Genomic DNA, 24,264 nt, shown 5'->3' on the forward strand with positions numbered 1-24,264 from the left:
ATTTACATAATTGGAGATATGCATTGATTCCTGTTACGTACAAGTTTTCTTTATGTTATAATATGCCAAAATGCAGTATAATTTAGTAATTTGGTAGCTTGCTAAAGAACTGTAACAATTAAATAGTATTGTGCATACTCTAATTGGGCAAACATCTGTTTTATTCTGTAACATTGTTGCTTAATTTATATACTTAGAATCACAAGGAACCCATGATCTCTTTACTAAGTTCAAGTCAGTTGGGGTGCACCAAAAGTTAGACAGTTTGAAGACGTATGAACGTACAAGCTAAAAGCCATGCCAGTCCACAAAAATAATCCACAGAAAGGTGATGTTAAAGGGGAAAATATTTTCAGGCAACATTACTCTTGCCAATGCATGTGTGAAAACATTAAAACAAAGCAAGCTAAAGCAAATTTTGTGAAGTCTGTTTAGGCCATTCTCAGGTAGCTTACCTCACTGGCTCATAGGGTTGATCACAAATAAAAAATCCTCTCCTCTGAAGTTGGATGATGTCCCCTTTTTTTAACTCCTGAAGGCAAGGATCACCTAACATCAGTTCTTCTTGCTATGTCAAAATAAATGAGTTCAAATTAACAGAGAACAAGAAATAGCAAGAAATACAGTAGAGATGTAGGATAGTGGTGATTTTCTGATTTTGAAAGTGTTGGAATGTTAGTTAATTCCAGGGGCAGCAGAACAAGTAGTATCAAGAAGATGCCATATCATAAGAATGTATCAAGACAAAAAACTCAAATTGTTGGTCCCAGATGTGTAAAAGCCAGGTAACAGCTGAGAAAAAACATGAGTCAAATTTTAATTTAGAAATTATGAGAAGTTAAATAGAAAACATGGAAACTAGATACACCAGCACATGATTGACTTGTTTGACAAATGAAATCTTTATATTAAAAAAAAAAGTAATTACAAATAGCGATGGCAAAAGAACCCCTCAAACATTAAGCTTTGTGGAATAAAGGGGACAAAAAGATAACTCACCTTGCTATTTCGGTTGATATATTGCTTGAAATCTTCATCTTTACCTAGAACTGGCTTAGTGATCAGATGTTCATAATTAACACAGACAGTTGGGATGAGTGGTGCACGTGGAGTTTCTGCTAACCAAGTGATCTTAGTTGTTTTTTTGAAGTCCTTATTCTCCAAGTTCAACTTGGCATCGATGGATACAATTTTTCCACTTGAATTTCTACAGGAAAACAGAAATGAGAAGAGCAAAGCCTAAATGATTAGTTCTCATTTAATACTACAGACCATCAATAGATTTGCTGAAAAGCAAGTGTTCAGAGTTCATTTTTGAAGCGTTGGAGATGTAGGAAATGAAAGAGTGCATTCACTCCTGCTGAAGTTCTTTAATTTTGGTTTCTTAAATATCAAGAGACAGTAAAGAACACGTGAAAAAAAAAATCTCTACTTTTTTTTTTTTTTTTTTACATTCTCTACCCCAGCTCACCCCATTCTGCCACTGTCTCAACACAACCGTTTCAAAGATACTATGATGACACGAATGGTCGCCTTCCCCACCTCAACAGATCTGCCACTGAAACTGTGATAGGCTTAGTTTTTTAGTATGCAAAAGCAGGTATTCATTACAGGGTGAAAGTTGTTAAAATTTCAGGTGGGGTTTTTTGTCTGAAAAAATTGTTTCACTGTGGAAATATTACCATACAAACATGGAGAATGATGGATGAGAGAGACATGCAGTATCAGAACTGATGGGTGATTTCAGACCTGTAAAATATGCTCTACGCTAAAATGCAGTTTTGTGGCATATTTCAAAGTAGATGTCTACATATATAATTATGGAATGGACATATACGGACAACCACTAATATTTTACTGTTACAAGCTACCTATTAAAAAAAAATCAAAAAACCCCTGAAAAAGCAAAAATTAATTTAATCTCCTAGTAAACAGGTTACCTGTTTAATTTGGTGATGATAACATTGCCCCAATTTATGAATGTAACCACCTCTCCCTCTGACAGGGTCTCTGCGTCTGCACCCTCGATCAGGACTCTGGAGCCATACCACACTGGTTTCAACCCAACTTCGGCATTCTGTGAATAACAATTTTAATTTCAAAGGAGAAACTGTTATTATATAAGCTAAATTTTATGCAGTGCCAAAACACTGCTTTATTTATTATAGAAGATAGATGAAAAAAGAAGATGGACAATAACAGCAATGCAAAGTTATAGTATTCTTCCACAACTCTCCCAGGTTTCTCGTTCATAAGTGTTGCATGCATTCCTCTGACAGTACACTCAAAAAATCCTACCTCCTATCAAATGCTAGCTCCAACACAACTGATAGCATACCCTGTTTCCTTAAGGCCCACACATCTTAAGATCTTACAAGTAAAAACTAACAAAGTTTTTCTTAAGTTTCCATCTTGCTATGCAAATTTCCTTCAAAAAGAATTTCATAACTCTCATTTTTGCTTTTTTATATAGTTAGTATGGAAATAAATATGGAGCTTCTCTCAGCTGCACAGATTTTTAAAGATAGAAATTGGAAATATGTCACTCATAACATTAAAAATACTCAGCTTTAAAGCATCTCAACAAAGGAGATAAAAAAAAGGCAGACAGCTAGGAATTCAGACTTTTCCAGGAGTTTGCAATTTATTTCTTCTGGTCACTACTTACTTCATTATATACTGCAGGCAACATTTTTAATATCAATGTTTTAATATGCTGGCTTGCATCTGACCAAACTTCAGACCTTTTGACTCAAAGAGTCACAGTTCTCACATCTACTCAAAACCTCTTTCCTTGTTTATCTGCCATGGGGAAAACGGCAAACTAGATGTCCACCTCTCCGTTACAAGAAACGGCTACAGAAACACTCAGAGTAACAAAATAAAAACAAATAAATGAAGCAAATCCTCAACAATATTCACTTGTTTCTCAGTCTAAGTGTGACATCTAAGGGATGCTTTCAGTGAAGCTTAAGTACAATTTGAGATGCCACGCTCAAAGGAAAGCATCTTTCCTAATTGTAGTGCCAAAAAAGAATTGAATCAGTAACACATCCCCCTTCTTAAAGGCTATTATTCTGTTTACTGGATAATAAGAGTATCATATTAGCAAGTTCTCAACTTTTGATAATAACTATTTGCCTTCCGCATTTAAAAGCCATACTAAAAAATCCAGATTAGCAGAATTAGAAGGTTAATATATCACTTCTCTACATAAGTCTAATTTTATAAACTATTTTTTTAAAATCTCCTGCATTCCGCACTCTTATGGATAAGCAGTATCTACTGTATTATAACCATAAAGCTTGAATAAAATTTTATACTTAAACTTCTCTGTGAAAGTTAGTATCAAGCAATAATAAAAACTGTCTGAGCATCACTCCATACATGTAACATCTCTTCTGAAAACTCCCAGAGAAGCCTTTCAATGCACTGTCTATATGACTCTATATATTTACAAAAGCAGTTTCCTACATCCTCTTAACAGAACATGTTCAGTAGTTGCCCACTTTTTGACAGTTCTGTGAAAAAGTACACCTTGGTTTTATCTCATGCTGTCTGAGCAAGTTAAAAGCAGGACTCTCCCTGCTGACTGTTCCAAGCCAAGGCACTTCCAACCTTACTGATCTGCAATACAAGGATATTAAGAGAGTAAAGCGAGAACCTTTGGATGTTTAGCCACTTCTTTCATCTCCTCTTGAGCTTCAGGAATATTTACTGGGACTACTGCATCTTTCAGTAAAGCAGTGTACCGAGGTGCTACTGGGTCTATAACCTACAGAAAACAAATGAGGGGGATCATGATTATATGACACTGACAGAGAAATAAGGTGCTGTATAAAACAACAACCACCAGAAAGGTATATTAACTGGTATTCTTTATGTTACTGCCTTTTTTATGTTTTCTTTAACGTTACTTTAATCCCAAACAGTGGTAATACTTCACAATTTCCCATCTTTTACTACTTTGAGTAAAAACTATGGATTGGGTACTACTGACACCAGAAGTAACCAGAATTATGAGCTAATGCCGCACATGGAAGACAGCAAAATGTACTTTGATATAGTTTTACTATGCACATAGGCTATTACATCTGGACCACTTTCTGTCTCGGTAGCTGAACTTAAAGCCATAATTTGTTAGTGCAGTTCATTCTTTTTCCAGCAGTGCAAGACCTGATCCCATACTAATTTTCCAGGTCAGTACTCCAGCAGAATCAGGGACAGACCTGGCTATAGAGGAAGCACCAATTAAGTCTGCAATTTTAATACAGACACATTAGATACTATAATAAGGCAACACCATAACATTGACTTCATCTACAACATGAGTTTGTCAAGAAAAAGATACTACTAAAATGCCTTCCTGCATTTTTATTGCCCATTTTCGAATTCAGCTGATGTAGTTTTTCACAGCATTTTTCATACCTGAAATACTGGTTTGACAAACTGTTCAGAGGCACTTAAAAAATAACACAAGTAAAACAGTTGTCTATGTCCAAAAGGAATATCGGAGATCTACCAGTTTAACTGGAAATTAACACAAAGGAAAACACCTGCTTTTATTAGCCTAAAGTGCCTTTTTTTCTCCTTAGTTTATTCCTGCTCAAGTGAAAAATTATATGGCAATTGTAGAAAAAAAAATTTAGCATCTAATTACTTGACATTAGCAAGTATAAGGTGATATGATGATGTACTTCCAAGTCGTCACACATTTGTAAGTTCATAATCACTGAAGTCAGACTCCGAAATGTTACACACACACTTTAAATAAAAGACTCGTGTATGTATCCCAAAATATAGGAGTATTATGTGATTTAATATTGTAATTTTGATAACTAAATGACTGAATTTTAATGTGTTATTACCAGGCTCGTTATTTTACTCATTAAAACTCACAATCCTTCCTCAGATGACAGGTGTTAAAAAGTCAGTAGCATACTTCAGGATAACATATAAAATAAGAGCGCTCACACTGATTAAGTCTTTGAGCTCAGAACTACCTGCATGCAACCAACTGGTTTTGCTCATATTGCAGACTGCAAACTATCTGCACAGATACATGTAAATAAAATTGGCTAATAAATATGGTGCTGTCTAAGGAGTTGAGTCGGAGGTCTAAGAAACTCAGTTTAAAAGCCAATTCAAAAAATGAGTCCTGACAGTCCATTGTGGATTCTTCCCCAAAATCCAATTCTTAGTCATAAATATATTTATGCAGCAACAGAAAGAACCAATTCATAAACCTTTGTGTATGTAGCAGACCAAATGCAAAATACATGAAGAAATACATGACACATGCCAGACAAGCAAAAACTACTTAAATGAACAGATCTGGGTACTATCTAAGCAAAACCAAGCAGGAATCCCAATGCAAAATAACAGGTGTTTCCACAATCACACAAAATATGCAGTCAGCATTATAACAATTCGCCTTATTATAGTGTCCAAGCATCCGCTGCCAGAAAGCAAGTAACCATGTCAAGATGCAATATTCCTTATTTGACATTCAGTCAGAAACATCAGCAGTGCTGGCTTTATCTACATAGGCAGCATACCCAGTGCGTTAGTCCTTTTGCCACAGAAAGGAAAAGCGGCCAACGGGAATCAAATTGAGTAAGATTTGTGTTTATATTAACAAATAAGCCAAACCAGAAATGGGCAGCCTTTTAAAACTAGGAATAATGCATTTTCAGTGGGTTTGTAGAGCTCCTGTTATATAAGCAAATGTGACTGTGCTATGAAGCTGCAAAATGATAGCTTATGCTATGTATGCTTACAGCACTGTAAGCTATATGCTAAGGTAAAAAGCATTAAGTAATACCTTCTTACAGATAGCTCGCAGCTTGAAAGCAGAAAAATGAAATGCAGTTTTCATAACAGATTTACAGCAAATATCATTATCTTTCCCCATACTACTAAGTAAGGCAAGTAAGTACTGGTGTAGGAGAATCAATAGAATTAGTGCTACTTCAGGTTAGAAAGGGGGGAGACATTCCATTTTCCTGAAAGTGTGCCAAATGATGCAACATATTGCAACTGCTACTTGTTGTGATAAGCACTCCAATGAACACTGGATTCTCTACATATCCCAGAAAGAGGATAATCAGGAATAGCATCAAATTTAAGTAGACACATACCTTTTTGTTAAAGGACCAAATTTTATCCCACTCCATATTCACAACAGATCGAGAGGAGCCCTGGGGAAAAAAAACAAACCACATTAAATATTCTAGCTGTTAGATCCATTTAAAACAAAGACTTTTAAAAGACTACAAACCCTCTATGTTTGCATTCGTCAAAACAGTTTAGAACGGCATCTTGAGCTTGCAAAAATAAACTTTTTAAAGCAAGAAACCTGCTACCCCATTTTGCCAGGACCTGCTCATAGGTGTTAATATTGTTGAAGAAGTACACATGAAAGCAGCAAACCTTCAAGAGAAGAAAAGTCCCAGTGACAAGTACTTTAACTCAAATTTCACAAAAAGTCCTTACCCAGTGAGATTCAAAGAATCAGAACAGAAGAACAACACCCACCTGAGCAGCAATAAACTGTTTTAGCCCTTCAACTGTCATGCCTCTTCTCAGGACACCACGCACAGTGGGAAATCTTGGGTCATCCCTAGTAGAAAAAGATGTTTCATCATTATCACATGCTAAGTTCTACCTATTAGTCAGACTGATCAAAAACTTTACTCATACTGCCACACATGAAAGGCTCAGCTTCAGTGTATTTCACTTGTGTGAATTAAGAGCTAGATGAGAAGACCTAACGGAAAAGACTGAGCTGTTAACTATACAAAATCTATGGTGCAGATTTTCTTCTATTTCACCCCAGGGAGGGAAGCCATCTCTTGGTGAAGTGGCTCTTTTCCTATCTCTATTCAATCTTAAGTCTCTCAAAAACTGGCAAGGCAAAAGTTATGTCCCTATCGCATTATGTCTTTTTCAATGGCACCTGAATCATGAAACCTGAAACAATGGGGCTTGATTCTTTTTTGCTCAAAAGAAACCAGAAAGAGATGAGTGACAAAGACAATGTTATCTCCCGATGACATAAGAGATAGAATTCTATGATTTTATTCTCTTTTGAAAAAAATAAAAAGGCCTAATCTGAAATGTAAAATATGTGTTGGTGGGAACATGAATGAAATCTTGCTGAAGACCTAACAGGGAGGCTTAAGGAGGGAGAGGTCATCATAAAACCAGCTACACCTCTGGGGAGAAAAGGGGAAAAAAAAAAAAAAAAATTTTGGCTCTAGCAGAGTGGCTCCATTCACAAGCTGGGAATCTAGGCTTCCAACACAATCGAAAAACAAAACCAACAAAAAAAAAGCACACTTGGCACAAGCATTCCTAAGCAATACAACCAGGCAGCTTAGGAACTTGTGGAAAATGATGCTCCCATAGGCTGAGCACAGAATCACCTAAAACTAGCCCAGGAAAAACTACAAGCAGTTGTCTGACTTAGCATTATCCATGGATTTCTTCAGACTCCTGTACTATGAGGAGAGGCCTTCACATGGTGTGCTCCCACAGCTAGCCCATTGTGGGAATGAACAAAGGTGCCTCTAGACTCCGAACTACTTGCAGAAGTGTAAACCCACAGCTCACCCTTTCTAGGATAATATTTAGGCTGCTAGATCATCAAGCACTATCTGCAGAAAAATCCAGTTAACATGAAAAAAAGAATAGGAAGGGGGGGGGAGGGCAAGTAGGAGGGAAGTAGGATGGATTTGACAAGACAGATAGGACCAGAAGTTCTTCAATTCAGGCCCCTTCTGGCATTGCTCAGGAATGTAACTGATGACTCAGAGTGGCAAATGTGTAAGTAGCACCCAGCAAGAGCCAGAGTCCAAAAATAACCTACCTCATGTTTATTACAGGGTATGAATATGTATGTAAACAGTTACTGTAGAGCAGTAAACAGACATATTGTACATGTAGAATCCACTGTAATTAATCTATGTTCTTAAATAAAGTTTAAACATTCATGCTGCTTTGATGCCTAAACACTGTCCAAAACAGAGAATGTGTGCCTCAGTCATGAGTGTCTTAAGGAACAATGCTGAACTACAACCAAGTAACGTACCATCCATCCACAAGCCCTTCATTGACAAACCACGTAAGCTTTCTCTTAGAGAGCACAGTGTTGTTGAGGTTTAGCCGACTATACTCCCATATATATGGTTTCCTTATGCCCAATGCCTCAATGATCCAGTAGAATTGTTCATCTCTGTCATGGTATTCAGTTGTTCTCAATGCATGTGTGACACCTTCGATACTGTCAACAATGGGGCAGGCAAAGTCATACGTGGGATAAACCCTGAGAATAAAGACCTTCAATTAGCAGGGCAGAAGAACAAACCACTTTCCTCACATGTAAACATTCGAACTAAGCATAATTTGTATTTATATATTATAAATATTTATAATCAGTGATCCTGAAAACTTTCAGATCAAGACTAAAATAGCACATACGCAACAAATTGTCCATAAAAAGACCCAGAGGGCAATATATTTTTAAAACAAATAAAGCCTTCAAGAAATTAATTGATAATAGCCTTAATATTCAAGACTAAAAAAAAAAAAAAAATCCTATGCTGATACTGTTCTTTTCAAAGACATAAAATGCTGATTTATAGAGGTTTTTTTCCTTAAATATCAAAACAAATCATTAGTTGACTAAATAATGAGCAAAGCTTTCATGTTTAAAAATAAACCCCTACCCACAGACATAGATAGCTATACTATTATACACACATTAAACCAATGTTTCCAAAAAGGGAGTTGTATAGCTGGAAACAGAGGTTTCAAATAACCACTGAACCATAGCCTTGAACAACTGGGTAGGCTTACTTCAATGCACATTATAGTAATTCTTCATTCTGCACAAAGACAGCAGTGGCTGTGCAGATGGAAGCAGCTACTCAGGTAAGTAGATCAAGAATGTTTTGCAGCAATATAAAATTGTCGCAATGTAAAATTGTCATGGTTCTGTTTAAGCTCCAAGAGCTAAAGCAAACAGCTTTGTTGTCCAAGATACAGTCATTAAGTCTTGACATACAACGTATTTATGGACCAAAACTGAAATAATATTCACTGCTGACCATGATGGCCAACTCACAGGTTTTAAAAGTCATTTGCAGAAGTTTTAGAAATTTAAGAGACTTATTACATTTTCTGACTGAAAAATGCTAGCAGGTTCCAAGAATTAAAAGAAGTTTTCTAAGGAATGATAAATGCCCTGAAAAGAGCAAAAATCACAGGCCACACAAGGAGGAAGTGGACATACTTGTAGGTACTTCCAGTCCGTGGGTGAGGCTGGTTTTTACAACGATAAAGAGTTGGATCCCTCATACATCCATTGTTACTACTCATATCTATTTTTGCTCGTAGGCAACAAGTTTGTCCATATTCTGTTCCCTTTTTCATTTCTTCCCACATCTGCAGATTCTTATTAACACCTAAGAACAATACAAATAAATCATTTTCTAAGGTATAATGAAGTTGATAACCACGTTTTATTACTGCAGTAATAAAAAGCAATGTCACCCCCCCTCTTTAGACACTGGAATTCACTTTCACACATCTCACACTTTGAACTTTTTAAAAGTGGTAATGAATGGTGATGAATTCACACATACACAAGTTTACTCCACCTGTCTAAATGTAAACTTATTCCAGCCTTGAAAAAAAAAAAAAAAAAAAAAAAAAAAAAAGCACTAAACACTTCCAAGTTCCTAGAAGGACCTTACAGATATGCAATTAGTCATCTCATCCATCTTTGTTAATAAAAAACACATTTTGATGCCAAATTAAAAAGATAAGAAAGCAAGACAGAAGCTTAAAATATCTTACAGTTATTTCTGTGTTTAGATTCCATTCTTTGCTCACGCTCTGCTTTCATTTGTTCTGCAGGAGTATCATCTACATACGCCTTCCCTTCTTGAATAAGCTTTTCAGCATATTTCATTATTGTTTCAAAGTGATCTGAGGTATATGTAAATTGATCTGGTTTGATGTTCAGCATTGCAACATCTTCAAGAATAACCTGCAAAAAGTGAAATTGTATACTGTAATATTCAGGAAAGCTAGTTTTCTTAAACCTTTATCCTCTTCGTGCCAGATGTGGTGTTTTTAATGCTCCATTGTCCACAAAGGATAAGCCCTAAGTATCATATGACACGCATGAAAAAAAAGAGAGGCAGGCACTTATCATTCATTTACAGCCTATAATTATATGAGATCAGACTTAAGACTACTTCAAGAAAGAGGCAGGACAAGAAAAGGAGATGAAAGCTGAAATTACTTGTTACAGACTAAGTATTTATACAATGAAAACAACAGTGTATTGCAAGAGTTGTGTATCTACATACTGTAAAATAAACATTGGAGAAAGGGAAGAAATAAGATATCAATAAAAGTGCTTTAATCTTTTAAGGTAAAGATGATGAAAATTTCTTCCAAGCATATGACTTAAGTGTAATACCGATATCTTAAAAATCTAGTGCAAAAAAAGTGTGCAAGAGCAAATCTGCATGTCATTTACCTTTGAATTAGCTATACAGTGAATAGATTTCCCTGCTCTCTTATCATACCTTTTCAAAGTCTTCTTTCTCTTTTTCTGGATTTGTGTCATCAAATCTCATAATAAGTTTTCCTTTAAAGTTAACTTGGTAGTGCTGATTTAGCAGGGCAGCTTTGGCATGACCAATATGCAGATATCTTAAAAAGAAACAAAAAATAAATATATACACCAGTACTATTTCAGCTAAACTTTTTTTTTGTGAAGCAAGAAGAAAGAATGAAAAGTCTAACAAAAAAAAAAAAACAACCAACAACCCAGGATATTTGTTGAAATACTATACATTTGTTAAAGTAGATTATGGTTTTTCTACCACAAATTTAGTAGTTAACTGTTAAAAATACCTAAATCTGTAAATTAGAGTGTCACTACGGCTATAAAGACACAATTATCTCCAGTTATACAGACTAACTTAAACCAGCTGTTGATGATACTCAGTAGTGGCTACCAGATAATCTGAACCTACCACATTCAGAAAAGTGGAATTTTCTGAAATGGTGGTTGCTGTATATTTTTAACATAAGCTAAAAAGCTCAATTTAAACTAAGTATAAAAACCCCCAAATCCACAAAAATGAAAATCGCTTCCAAAGAAAGTTAAAAATATGTGTCCCTAAAGAACAGTACTTTAAATAAAACATCAGAATTAAAACACTGAAAGCTACTAAAGTAACGTGAGAACAATATATGTTTTATATATATATGTGCACATAACACATAACTTATGATATTTGAGCAAGAGTTTACACTGGACTACTAGAGTAGAAGCACTACTACAAAAGTCACATGATGCTGAACAGCCAGTTTAATGAAGAAATGCAATCATGGAAATTTTACAGCTCACCAGGCAATTCTAAAAAGAAACAGAAAATTAAAAGCTGGCTGAAAATTGTACTTATGAAATTGGCTCATCACATGTCCACTGTATGATCTTTAAGGAGTTTGTGGTTTGGGACTACAAACAACCTGGACACCCGGGCCAAAGGCCTCCATTGGAGATCTGGTGTCAAGCTTCACGAACGGAGGCTGCCCCATACATCTTCCCCTTCTCAAATCTAAACTTCCTTGAGAAGCACTACGAATCCTTTCAGCCAACTCATAAAGGCTGTATTTACACATCATAGCTCCTGTCAGTGCACACGCCTCCATTATCCATGCTAACGCTGTCCTTCTGCTTCTCCTCATCCCACTGCTGAGCAGCACCACGTCACCTGATGGCAACTAACCTCCCTATTCCAAGTTCAGGCAACACTGCAATGAGGTGCAGAGAAGTAAACATACAGATCTAACATAGATGCGGACAAAGCCTTAAACACTCTTATGGCTTAAAAGTCTTGTCTAATAAGCTGATTAGCATCTTTACCAAAGCACACAGGACTTTTTTTTGAAAGAAAAAACACAAATAGAACCTTCTCAAAGTATTTATGTTTCTTACCCACTTGCTTCTGGAGGAAACCTTACAATGACCTTTCCCATCTCTGCACCAGGAAGTTCAACAAACTTTCCAACATCTGCTTTCTTTTCTGTTGCCTTAAAAATTAAGAGACATAATTACAGATCGCATTAGCTGTATAATCAGATATAAAACTCCAAGGTCTCCTTTCAAACCAGACAACAAAAAACTGTCATATTGGATCCCAAATTCATCTCTTCACAACTTTCACATTACTCATAGTACACCAAAACAAGATTAATTCTGAAGTTTTAATTTACTCTGTCTTCAAATTTGATCCAGGACTCAAGTCCCACTAAGCTGTTTAATTTAGAAGAAAATAGTTGCTAGCCAAGTTTCTACATCTTGGTGTTTTTAACCTGAATATGATCAACAAGTTCAATCAACCAAAGACTGCAATCTTTGCAGATCTATCAGGATCTCAATATCCTTTCTCAAAATCCTTTTTAGAAAAAGCAAGCAATATATCTAAAGAGCAGTGCTGATTAAGAAGTGCCATTTTTACATGATTCCATTTAAGCACTGGACTACACCACTAATGCTTTTCTAAATATGAAAGTGACAGCTTTATTTTTAAACAAGAGTTTACAAAAATTTAATTTACTGTACAACTAATTCCTTTTAACTCTTAATTCTCTAGCTTAAAAAAAAATTCTTATACTGTAGTCACACAAATAAAGCTACTCTCTCCAGAGGATCTGAGTAAATCTTACCATTTTAACCTTTGGTGTACCAGAAGCCCACTTGGCTCCTACTGACTGAAAAGCACGCTGTACCTCAAGAAAGCCATACCATCGCTTTGCATGGACGGGAGCTTTGTTTTGCTGTAATTGCTCTTGCCATATGTTATTATCTGTTAGAAAACAAATCATTTTTCAAGCTATTAAAATAGAAAAGTGGAATGATTACCAACAGCAATTTTTTAAGACTAAAAAAAAGATTATGATTTTAAAAAAAATCTACTTACACTCTCTTCTGAAAGGACATTTAGTCATGGGGGCACAAGTCATTCTAAAGCAAATTAAACAAACTCCCCCGAAACCATACTGCATTCTTTCTTGGATTCATCAAAGCAGAAGGTGGGGGAGACTGGGGAACATAGATTTTTCTTTGTATCACCCACCTCAAAATTAATAACAACTTTTCTTTTTTTTTTTTCAATACAGAAATATAGGGTATCCCTCTAGTGTGTCTGCATTTATCAATACTACCCTTTATTTTCGAGGGGCTGTATTCCCACAGTCTAATTTTCAAGGAACACAACTTCACTAGAAAGATTCTGACAGGGAAAGGAGGAAAAAAAAAAAAAAATCAAAGAGGTACATTTCCTTCAGATTTCTCTCAAGAGCAGCAACTTTGAAAAAATACCAAAAGATGTTAGCTTTTAATCTTGAATATGCATTTTACTTTCAAGAGGAATTTGGTTACACTGAATGGTAGATTGACACCTAGCAAGTTTAGACATAGATCTTAGAGAATATAAATCCCAAGCCCATAAAAACATATCATCAAAGCTTCTTTTAACCTTTGAAAGGTATTTCACAGGGTAACATATACCTCTTTTAGCAATTCAAACTGAACACCAAAGAAATTTCCTCTACTAAGATAACGTCATGGAAAGGTCTGTGTATATAATTCTACTCTGTATTACAAAATAATTTAAACATTTAATCCAAAATTTTGGGCCACAGCAAATTTTCATATTTAGGCAAGAGGCAATAAAAAGACACTTTTACAGTTAACACAGAAGAAGTTAAAAAAATTCCCATCTATAATTACATCCTAGAAATTTCCAAATATAACAACAATTAAAAAAAATTCTGGTTTCCTAAGCTATACTACTCCCATCACTATCGATACACAGGCAATTGCAGCATGCGCAATAGTATACGGTCTGGGCATATGGCTAAGAGTCACTACTAGCATCCACAAAAAAGGAAATTTGGGGACTCCTGGTGTACACCGATTGCAAGCCAATGAAAGCAAGAATATATACTGATACCTTTTAGTACAGCCCAGACACACAAGTCCGCAAGACTCAGAGAGTTTCCAACCAAGTACGTTCTTAGAGACAGGCTGTGGTTGAGCTCTTGGACGGCTGAATGAAACTGGCTGGCAGTAGATAACTTCGTAGCACTAAACTCCAGCCAATGGTCAATCTAGTTTTAAGAGACAAAAGACAGTCACAGTTACTACAGGAATGAGAAAGAAGCTTATTAAAAAACTGAAGTAATGTACAATCCGTTTAATAGCTGAAGAGAAAATACAAACTGGAACATTAGCATTAAATATATTGGACAATAAATCATAATATATGCTTACAGAATGTTCAAAATAAAATATACTGAAACATTCACCCAGAACTATACTAAATGATTAAATTTAATTTCTTGCTTAAGGATGTGTCCAAACTGCTGAAAATACCGACTTTACTGAAGCTATTCCCTTTGGTAAAAATAATCAGCAGTTCTTAGGTACTTATTTATCACACATAGTATATAATAATCATCATTACCCTTCAACTATTTAGATACCACATTTGTGACCTATTTGATCTTCCTGGTGCTGGTATACCATTTTCCCCTCAGTCCCTATCTTCTCTACCTCATCTCCTTTTAGATTTGAAGAAATCGAATCCCTCCTCCACCATGTTTCCCTCCCCCCTCTCCTGCAAAACAGTCTTCTGCCGTAAAAAGAAATGTATCTTGGTACATAAACAAACAAAAAAATTAAGAATCAGGCCTTTGGTTAATAATGTAGCCCTGTCTATAAATCGAATCCCTCAATACTGTAAGAGACTGAGCATCTCTTCTAGTCCTCTGTCCCTAGTTCATGTGTAAGTGTTCTGTAAACTGCATCAGGAATCCTTCCAATATTCAAGGCAACGTGGCAGGCACAGATGTAATTACACCACCACAGAATTCAGTTCAGTCATTTGCAGTTATGCTCCAAAATATTTGCACCAGAACTGCAGCTGTCACTGTACTTCTTGAAGTACAACTTTATTTTTGAAAGATGCAGAAATGAAAAGAAGTATTTTATCGAAATACCAATCTTGAAAGTGTGTTTGCAGAGGTCTTGGGGCTTAACTTAAAAAAAAAAAAAAAAGATTTGGTCAGAAAGTTTAAATAGCCGCAAGATAACCTACTTTTTAAATGCCTTATAAGACAAAACTTCTCCTGAGAGCACCTATAAAGGCTGAAGAGTGATTATTACTAGCTTCAAGTAGTTGTAGAAAGGAGTTGAATCCAGTCCTTCAGTCCCTCCCCAATTTCAGAGGAAATAAATTTCAATTTTATCTGTTAGTTTCAGCTACCAACTTAAAATTCAGCATATGATTATTCTCACCTAGACTCAGGAAGAATTCCCTCTCATTTCACATCACATCCACAGTTCCTAATAACTTTTTGTAATCTGTGTAAGCAAGGAAGACAAAAAAGTTCCCTCTTTGCCCTCATGGCATCACGAGGGAAGCATTACAGAATGTAGAACTTCACATGAGGGAACAGCCCATCTATGTGGCGATCTCTCACCACATTTCAGTGAATGAAATCGGGGTCAGGGTTTTGTCCATCATATACAGCAAGAACTAATTCAGTATTTCAATGTCATACAGTGTTTCTTGATGTTACACTGAAACGTTACAATGTAGCAACTGATGGCAACAGAGCTGAGGAAAGTGAAAAGGGAAAATTGCAGATATCATCTTCCAACGTGAGTGAATTTTCAGGTTAGGAGTTGCTGTTGCAGGGGTGGGAAAGGGCAACCCTTTCAATGCTCAGATTTATGACTCTTCTATATAAAAAGCAAGATTAAGAAAACAAAATCCTCAGCATCCTACATAGTTGGAACTTCAGTTTAACAATAAAATACAGAACAACAGACACAAGTTCCTAAAATAAAAAACCCACAAAAAACCCCAACCAGACTTTGATCGCAGGCCAAAAGAGAGGAGAAAAAGGAAAAGGAAAAAAAAAAGAGGCATGATTCCTTCTCACCTCAGTGTGTTCTAACAGATTTGAACCATATAGCCCAGCAGAAGCAGCAACTCTAGCCAAATAACGAGCTATTGAATTCACATCAGTAAATGAAACATGCCTAAAAAGAGAAAGAGGCAAAATAAAGGTATATTAAATTACTACCTCCAGTTCAATTATAATTGTATACACATAGTTGAAACATGTGTAAAGTAAACACAAAATAAATTCGGGGTGAACCAATAGGTACCGGGTCACCATAATAAAAAAAACCACCTAGCAAAAGAATACACCAGCCCTTGCTTTTCTATCACTAAATGGAACAATAAGCTTCTAAACATGAAAAAATTTTGTTCAGATAGACAGAAATTAAGAAAACAAAACTCTGATTATGCTTTCAAAGAATAAAACTCTCTCCCCACATCTGACAGAATGCATAAGTATAACCTGAGCTACATATTTTCCAGAATATAAGGAGCTAAATCAACATTTGTTTTCTTTTCATACCAGAAGGATAACTTTGAGGAAGATTGCTAGCAAATCTACAGAGAAATCAAAAGGTCTCCACTGTGGTTTTAAGGGCTAGCATCAGAGAAAAAAAAAATGTTCTTTTGCTACTCACTTTACTCAATTCATACTTCATAGAGACTATCCCCTGTTGAACAAACTCGGTTGCCTGTATTTCTGGTTTTTACCCAGCCTTCTCCAGATAAAAGACTATTTTGAATTTGTTTTTCCCATCCTGCTGTTGAAAATTCTCAATAGATCTGTATTTGAAAGGCTCTCCAAGAGCATACTTCTTTCTGTGTTTCAATCTCCCTTTTCTACCTTACATACAGTATTACAAAAAGCTGCATACTGTCAGAAATCTAGCTTCAAATTCATCCAAGATGTGACCATTTTCATTAATATTTCCTGAAGAGCTTTAGAAGAAAGATGCAGCACAAACATCAATTCTCCAGATAATACTTATCTCCACAGTCCCACATAGGTGTAGATTACAAAATTAGAGCTCCAATTGCTTCTAGACAAGCACTGACATCAATAAAAAGAGTTCCTGTAATTGTTCTGTTCCACTCAATTTAATGGAATGAATGCTATACTTCAATTTGTTCAAACAAGGTTTCATTTCTGTTCTGCCACTGTTCTGTACTTCTTGTTACACCTATTGTGTCCTTTAGAAAATTAAAAGAATTTTTATAGCCTTCAAAAATCAATGAAAGTTCTAAAAATTATATAGAAGACTTCTCGATATATTAACAATTATAATGAGTCCCATTTTTAGTACAAATAGATCAGCCAATCTCATTAGGTTAATTAAACTATGTTCCTTAGGTTTTAGTGCATTTGTAGGTTTTCTGCTCCTAGCTTTGCAAGCTTCTAGGATCCACTATACAGACTATAACTAAAAACAAAAGCCACAGTGTGTGTACAGGTTAACATACACAAAATATGCCATATTATAATTACACACTGCTATCAGATTTTAATAGAGCTTTTTCAAACTGAGAAAAACAAAACATTTCCAATACATTTGCATCTATAGAAAGTCCGTGAAATGTGTTTTTATTGTTTTCGCTAGTTCATACTACAACAAATGCCCATGATTACTCAAGCAAAACTGAATAAACATATGAAATATGACAATGTCACTCCGAGTAAAATCCTACTTGTGCTTAAAAAGCTGTTTATTTTCTTTAGCAAAAAAGATCTGCTTCCACCCAAATGTAGTGTTAATTGGCCTCCTTTCTTTGAAAAAGTTACAAAACATTAAGGCTATTTTTTGCAGCTAGTGCCTGCTAACTCCAGGGGTAAGTAAAGAAGAATAACCAGGGGCAATATAATGTTACAGGCAAAGAGTAAGTGTCTCTCAAAAGTGACATGAAATGCCACTTAATTAAATACAAGGACAAATATTCAAGAAGCAAAGACAAGATGGGAGAAGGGAAGAAAATAAACACAAAACAAAACACTTAGCTGATAGCTAAGTTTCAGCTAGTTAGCTGAATAGTTTATCACCACATTTTAATTGCACTTCAAAATATAACCCAGAAAAATAACAAATAAAATGTTCTCTCTTGTTCAAGTCAAGTCATTAGAACTAATGGTTTCCTGAAAAAAAAATATAAAAATCAAAGTCTGAAATATCCCAAGTGAATTTCAAGTCATGCCAAAATAAGATAGCTTCAGCAGAACTGATGCCATGAAATCCATTTACCAAAAGCATTAGCTGAGATATGAGTTCAGCTGATGGTTCTCAAGTTACAGATACACTTTTAACAGACTTTAAAATAGAGAATCAATTTTTAAAATGGTTGTAGAACCGAGCAAGAGAAAATTAATGCAAGACTGAGGTTTGGAATAACTTCTTAAACAAAATCCAATGCCAGGGACGAGAGGACACTAACACACAAAAAAATTCCATCTGATGGAACATCAGATTCTAGACATTATCTACACATGGCCAAAGTGCAGAAGAAGAGCTTTTACTTTACATTTCTGACAATTTCCATGACAGCTAAAATGAGTGGGTTTTGCAATGCATTGGGAAGAAGGCATGATAATATAAATTATTTAATAAAATAAAATATTATGTCAAAGTTGAGTATATAAATTTATATTATTCCAAGATCATCCCCATGTGTCACAGGTGTGTATATGGGCATGTATATCTTTTGGAATACACATACACACACACTGCCTAAACTGAGAAAGGAAAATGAAACCAAAACCTGACTAAGATTACTTAATGGGAAAACTCTCATGCAACTAAAAAATACCCAATTATCTCTCTGTTACGCATGCTATATCCCACATGTGCATAACCCACTCTGAAAATTATTAATGCTGTACCAATTAAGTCCCAATACAACCTGCCACATTTGCTTCAATTCAAAAATCACAAAATTTGATGCCATTGCTAGGCACAGCAAAAGACAACAAGCAAAATCAGAGATTACAGTAAGGAAAGAACTCATATCTGAGTTCAAATCTAACATTTTAAACAGAAAGCAGTATTTGCAACCAGTAAAACAATCATTATGACTGAAGACTGTGAATCATCCTGTGCTTGATATTTTGCAGAAGTATGTACATAGTGACAAGCTCCTTCCCTAAGGTTAGAAGACAGTGGAAAAGCTGTCAGTGTTAATCTATGAGGATCAAGTCAGGATCTCCGCAACACAACATAAAAATAACATGTTGTTTTTATAACCATTCTACAGACATGCAGAAATACCAATTTATGATACATTGATGGCTTTAACAGCATCTTCTACTGAAATGGCTCACAAAATGCAAGTTTGTCAGCAACTCCATGAACAATAGCTTTTGTCCCCTGTTCTTCCAAAAACAATCAGTATTCAAAGACTACAGTTACAATACTAATTCCAAACTCATCATAGTGTTAATATACTTTAAGTTAGGACTGCAATGTTTACGGGTCAAAATACGCCCCTTACTGTAGATATTAGACATCTAAGATTTTCACTGATATTTCAGTGGTACTTAAGATATTAGGATATCTCCTCTTGATATATCCAGGTGTCTTACCTGATATGGAACCTAAGATGACAATGCAGCTTCCCAAAACTAACAGCATTAGCCCTGCATTTCTGATATGCATATGATTCTACTCAGATCATAAAAACCACCTTCAGGCCCCAAACTTGAAAATATTTATTCCAATGGCAGAGTATTTTTAGAAAGACAGACAATAGATTTCTACAAAAATTGCTAAGATTCTTTCTACAGGATGCAGACAGATACACTGGATACCATGACACAGTTAATTAGCACTTTTCTGAGATAACATCATGCCTTCAGTTATATGCAGCAGTAAGCCCAAAATAATACCATATAAACCTTTAAAATTCATTCCACCACACATGTACAAGTCCGAGGAATCTTCTATACCAATGTTGCCTAATATAAAATGGCCTTGCTTTTGATAATCCATGGCACCTCACAAAGGCAAATACATAAACAATAAAGTGACTAGTACAGCATAAACAATTAGACCTAAGTGCATACAAATAACAATACCAGAGCTCTTTCCATAAAGATCAAGTTTAGAATATATTGTAAATGTTTTGTTTGTGCTATGAAGAGACATCTGTAATGCAGTGACGAATAAAACTGTATTCTTCTCTTCCTCCTACCTGAAAAGGTTACTGTCAATGTTACTACCACGTGATTTTTAAAACTGCTGACCCAAAGCCAGAAGGAGAGATGCAAAGTCACTTACTCAGACACACGGAGGATGGTTTCTTTGCCTTCTTCCACTGCAATTTCAACATCATTCTTCACATGCTCCACCGTCAGCAAAGCTCCTTTAAAAAACAAGAGAAAAAGATAATGAACTTTCTTCCAGTAAATGTATTTTTCATAATAGCAACAAAATAGTTACATTTCTTTTCAAATAGGACCAGGTGACTGAACTGGCTCCCAAGCAAGATCACCCAGGAGAGAAATCAATGTTCAATCTCATATGCAAGAGGCTTCTTATTCTTGGCAATCCTTACAGCTTCAAATTGATAAAGCCCAGCATACAGTAATCTGCAGTGAGCTCAGCAAGTGTCAGCAGCAATACATTTTGCTTCCTAAGGGTATTGTAAAAATTAGTCTTCTCCCCCAATACAGAGCACATAATCAAACTGCTTTTGATTATTGAACAGTAATGTACTACATCCTAGTGCTGACACATGCATCAAAGGAGATCAATTACTGAATATACCAGTACTTTCTGAACAAGGATGAGACTGTTTTTAACCTGATTTAATGTTTATGAAAAGATTAGCCATTCAAAACCAAGAAACTCTATCCATGTAAAAGTGCAAGAAGCTTATACAGGGTTTTCAGAGTAAGTAGTTCACCAGTGACAGTAAAAGATGGTCTCTGGAAATAAAAGAATTATTGAAGGTTTTAGGCTACATCATCAACTGGAAGACAGCTCTGCCCATATTCAAAGTGGCTTGATGCTGCTCTAATCTCAATGCTCTATAGCATGACACAGTAGCTCAAACAAAGCACGGAGCTAACTTGGCTGTACTTCTGGATTGGCTCAGGTCCCAGTTTAGCCTGCTGAGCATAAGTAGAGGAACTAGTGTTCTTTTGCTCTGCTCAGAAGCACGTACAAAGACAGCAAGCTTTTGCACAGGCAAATATTACTTAAATGAAACTAGACAGAGGACTATAGGTCTTGAAAGGGATCTAACCTGTTACAGTCTTTATAGCGTGCCATGCACTGTATCTTCCCTGGAACAACGCACAGACTACCCAAGGCGGATGATGCTGTAAGCTATTAATACACTGCCCTAAATACAAAGCACTAGAGCTAGGAATTCCCTAGCTCTCACCGTGCTCAACTCCTTCTGGCATTAAGCTTTTATCAACAGTAAGTCAAGGTTCTTCTTCCCATCCCTCAACTATCCATCTATGAAAGTCAGGATGACATTGCTTATGCAATATGTTTGTTTAAGACATGTAAGTATTTTAATAACATGCACAGAAATGCTTTGAAAATAACAAGCATTATGCACACCAAGCTATGTAATTAATACTAATGACACTAAAAGCTACTGTACTTTTCCCAGTGCGCAACCATGATGAACAGTATGAAGGAGGAATGAGTAGGATGAGTGTGCTTGAATTAAAAGAAATGTTTACTAAAGTGTTTCCATTTGTAATATGTAATATTTCTGACACAATTATGCAATCTCCTGAATTAAATCTCTAGTGCCACTCACCAGCTATCAAAAGAAAAAAATCCTCCAAAGCCCCTAAGCCCATGTTAATCATACGGCATCATATCTTTCCTAGCAAATCAATATAAACAAGTATGAGGAGAAACGTTATTTAAAACTTATGTTATTATACCTTAAATCAGTAGTCATGCAAGTTGTATTCAACTCTGAAACGCATTTGGGAGTAACAGCATGAAAAAGCAATGAATAAACTAAGATGAAGAATGGGAAGAAAATGTTATGTGAATACTTGTAACAAAACAGAGAAATGGTATGGAATACACATAAAAGGCTGTTTCCAGATGGCAGAAAGTGTAACAAAGGAGGTTCTCATATTTTTAAAGGCAAAATAACATCGAAGGACAGTGAGCAACTGCGAATGCATGATTTTGCAGTGCAACTTTGAACCAGCTCCCCAATAGCGCCGAATTTTAGTAGATTAGAGCTGACAACAAAAGATATCAGCAATTAGGCAGAGCTCACAAACAAGCAATCTGAATTCAGGCTGCCTTGAAAACTTAGCTTCAACGTGCTAAGTCACTCAAGGAGTCTACCCATGACTCAGTTTCTTTAGCGTAAATTACGTTAACTGCCGGCAGCAGTCACCACTGCCCAAAGAGCTACCTGAAAAGCAGCCTGCTGGAGACCAGCCACCCCGAGGGCTGCAGGACCAGCCCTGCCCGATCCCCGCAGACCCGGGCCGGGCAGACGCGGCAGAGCAGTCGCTGCGGAGCCCGACACGCGGCTGAGGCCGCCGGGAGCAGACGAGCTCCCGGGCCGGCGTCTCCTCAGCACCTCAAGTGCCAGCGGGACCCCAGGCCCTGGCGGCGAGGTGGCCCCCTCAGCACCGGCCTACTCGCCGTGGACCGTCCCCCTCAGCGAGAGGGGGTTCGCCCCGCGCCGCAGGGACCCGCCGGTGCCTCAGCCGCCCGCGCCAAGGCCGCAGCGGGCACACGGCCCTGTCCTGCAGCAGGGCCGGGCCGCAGCGGGAAGGACGGACACGGCCCCCCCCTCACGCCTCGCCCGTCCCCGCACGCGGGGACAGCCGGCGCGCGGCGCCGAATGATGCAACACGGCGGCCACGCGCCCCGTGCACGGCCCGGCGGGCGGGCGGTGAGGGGACGGCGTCCCGCCGGGCCCCCCGAGGGAGCGGGGAAGGGGTGGAAAAACAAGGACCGGCCCGCACTTACCGAGCGGGGGGCTCCCCGCGTTGACGGTGAGGCTCAACACCGCCATCCCGGCCGTCACCACCGGCGCCGCGCCGGAACCAAAGGAGAAGGTGGGGCGGGGCGCGCGGCGGCGCCAGCTCAGTGAGGGCCAGCTCGGCAGGGCCCGCCCCTCACCCCGCCCGCCGCCGCGGGGCGGGGCCGCGGTCCGTCACTTCCGGCGGGAGCGGCTATAGAGGCGGTGCGCGAGGCGGCGGGCGGTTTTGTCGGTGTTGCTGCTGTCGGCCGGTGTGTGTGAGGGCTGCGGTGGCCGGGTGTGGGGCTCCGCTTTGCAGCCGCGGCCCGAAGTCCGCTGGGAGGAGGCGGTGAGGTTGGAGCCGGAGGGGAGATGACTACCGGGCGGTGCGCTGGGCTGTCCTGGCCCGCGGGGCGCCCGCCCGCGCTAGTTGAAGCACCGGGGAAGCCGTCCTGTACGGGAGCTCGGTAGAGGCTGGCGGCTGTGTGGAGGCTGCCCGGCCTCTGAGCGGCCCGTTGGCCTCAGTGGTGGCGGGTGCAGCCCGGCGGCGGGAGCGGTGCCTGATGCCGGCGGTTCTCCTCTGACAGCAGCCCCGGCGATGAGGCAGAGCCTTCCCGAGAGCTTTGCGGGAAGGCGTTAACTGTAAAACCTCTAGAGCTAGGTGTCTGGCAGCAGCCGCAGACATAGCTTCAGTCCCTCTTCTGTATATAATGATATAAACAGGTCACACAGCGCAACGCATGCTGACACATTTGAGAACAGCGGTTTAACCGATCTCTTTTCGTAGAACGTTATTTGATACATTCCTTGCCAACACGCTGATTTTGCAGTGGGCCGAGCTAGTTTTGGAATGAATTACAAAATAAGGTGTCAGCTTTTTTCCCAGGAGACAGACTCAAGTTCACATTGTTGCAAGGACAATGCAGTGTTGCTGTGCCTTCCCCCCCTCCCCCAGTCTATTTTATAGATGGTACTATAGCACCTAATGCGCTGGCAGAGAGGTTCTTAAATGCTTGATTGGTGGACTGATGCTACTTTGTGCAGCCAGAGCATGACTGCACCTTAAGTGCTGGCTTTTATCCTCGGTTCCTGCTACTGGATTTTATCTCAAATTTCCTTAATATCTTCCTGTGTTAGTAAGTATGGAAAGTGGTTCCATACATAAGCGTTTTTACACATCAGGTAGAAGCTTGTGTATGCCATGTGTATTCTACTCCCATTGAGGTAACTGTAAAGGAGCAGAGATAAATTACAGCAGAATTAGGGGCTTATGCTGAGGAAATTTTCAAACATAGCAAGTTTCAGATGTAAATAAGGAGAA

At 37.9% G+C, this 24,264-nt stretch overlaps 1 protein-coding gene across 6 annotated transcripts in view; it reads right to left on the reverse strand.

Annotated features, from left to right (window-relative positions):
• EPRS1 (glutamyl-prolyl-tRNA synthetase 1) overlaps positions 1-23,112 on the reverse strand; it is a 38,717-nt gene extending 15,605 nt beyond the window's left edge. For 2 of the 6 annotated variants that reach the window (XM_054818900.1, XM_054818898.1), the window contains exons 1-17: positions 22,952-23,106; positions 20,264-20,348; positions 16,039-16,138; positions 14,043-14,199; positions 12,754-12,893; positions 12,023-12,117; positions 10,602-10,728; positions 9,862-10,054; positions 9,296-9,467; positions 8,093-8,326; positions 6,538-6,622; positions 6,141-6,200; positions 5,825-5,845; positions 3,665-3,775; positions 1,941-2,077; positions 1,000-1,207; positions 456-568 (exon numbers count right to left, since the gene is read on the reverse strand). In XM_054818900.1, coding sequence (XP_054674875.1) covers positions 456-568; positions 1,000-1,207; positions 1,941-2,077; positions 3,665-3,775; positions 5,825-5,845; positions 6,141-6,200; positions 6,538-6,622; positions 8,093-8,326; positions 9,296-9,467; positions 9,862-10,054; positions 10,602-10,728; positions 12,023-12,117; positions 12,754-12,893; positions 14,043-14,199; positions 16,039-16,138; positions 20,264-20,348; positions 22,952-22,997 — 2,084 coding nt within the window. In that variant the 5' untranslated portion in view covers positions 22,998-23,106. Of the gene's footprint in view, positions 1-455; positions 569-999; positions 1,208-1,940; positions 2,078-3,664; positions 3,776-5,824; positions 5,846-6,140; positions 6,201-6,537; positions 6,623-8,092; positions 8,327-9,295; positions 9,468-9,861; positions 10,055-10,601; positions 10,729-12,022; positions 12,118-12,753; positions 12,894-14,042; positions 14,200-16,038; positions 16,139-20,263; positions 20,349-22,951 lie in introns of all 6 variants that reach the window. The other 4 variants (XM_054818901.1, XM_054818899.1, XM_054818896.1 and 1 more) reach the window with 3 other exon arrangements.
• Between the last annotated feature and the right edge of the window lie 1,152 nt (positions 23,113-24,264).

This window comes from Grus americana, chromosome 3 (genome assembly GCF_028858705.1).
Source record: "Grus americana isolate bGruAme1 chromosome 3, bGruAme1.mat, whole genome shotgun sequence".
NCBI classification, from domain to species: domain Eukaryota; kingdom Metazoa; phylum Chordata; class Aves; order Gruiformes; family Gruidae; genus Grus; species Grus americana.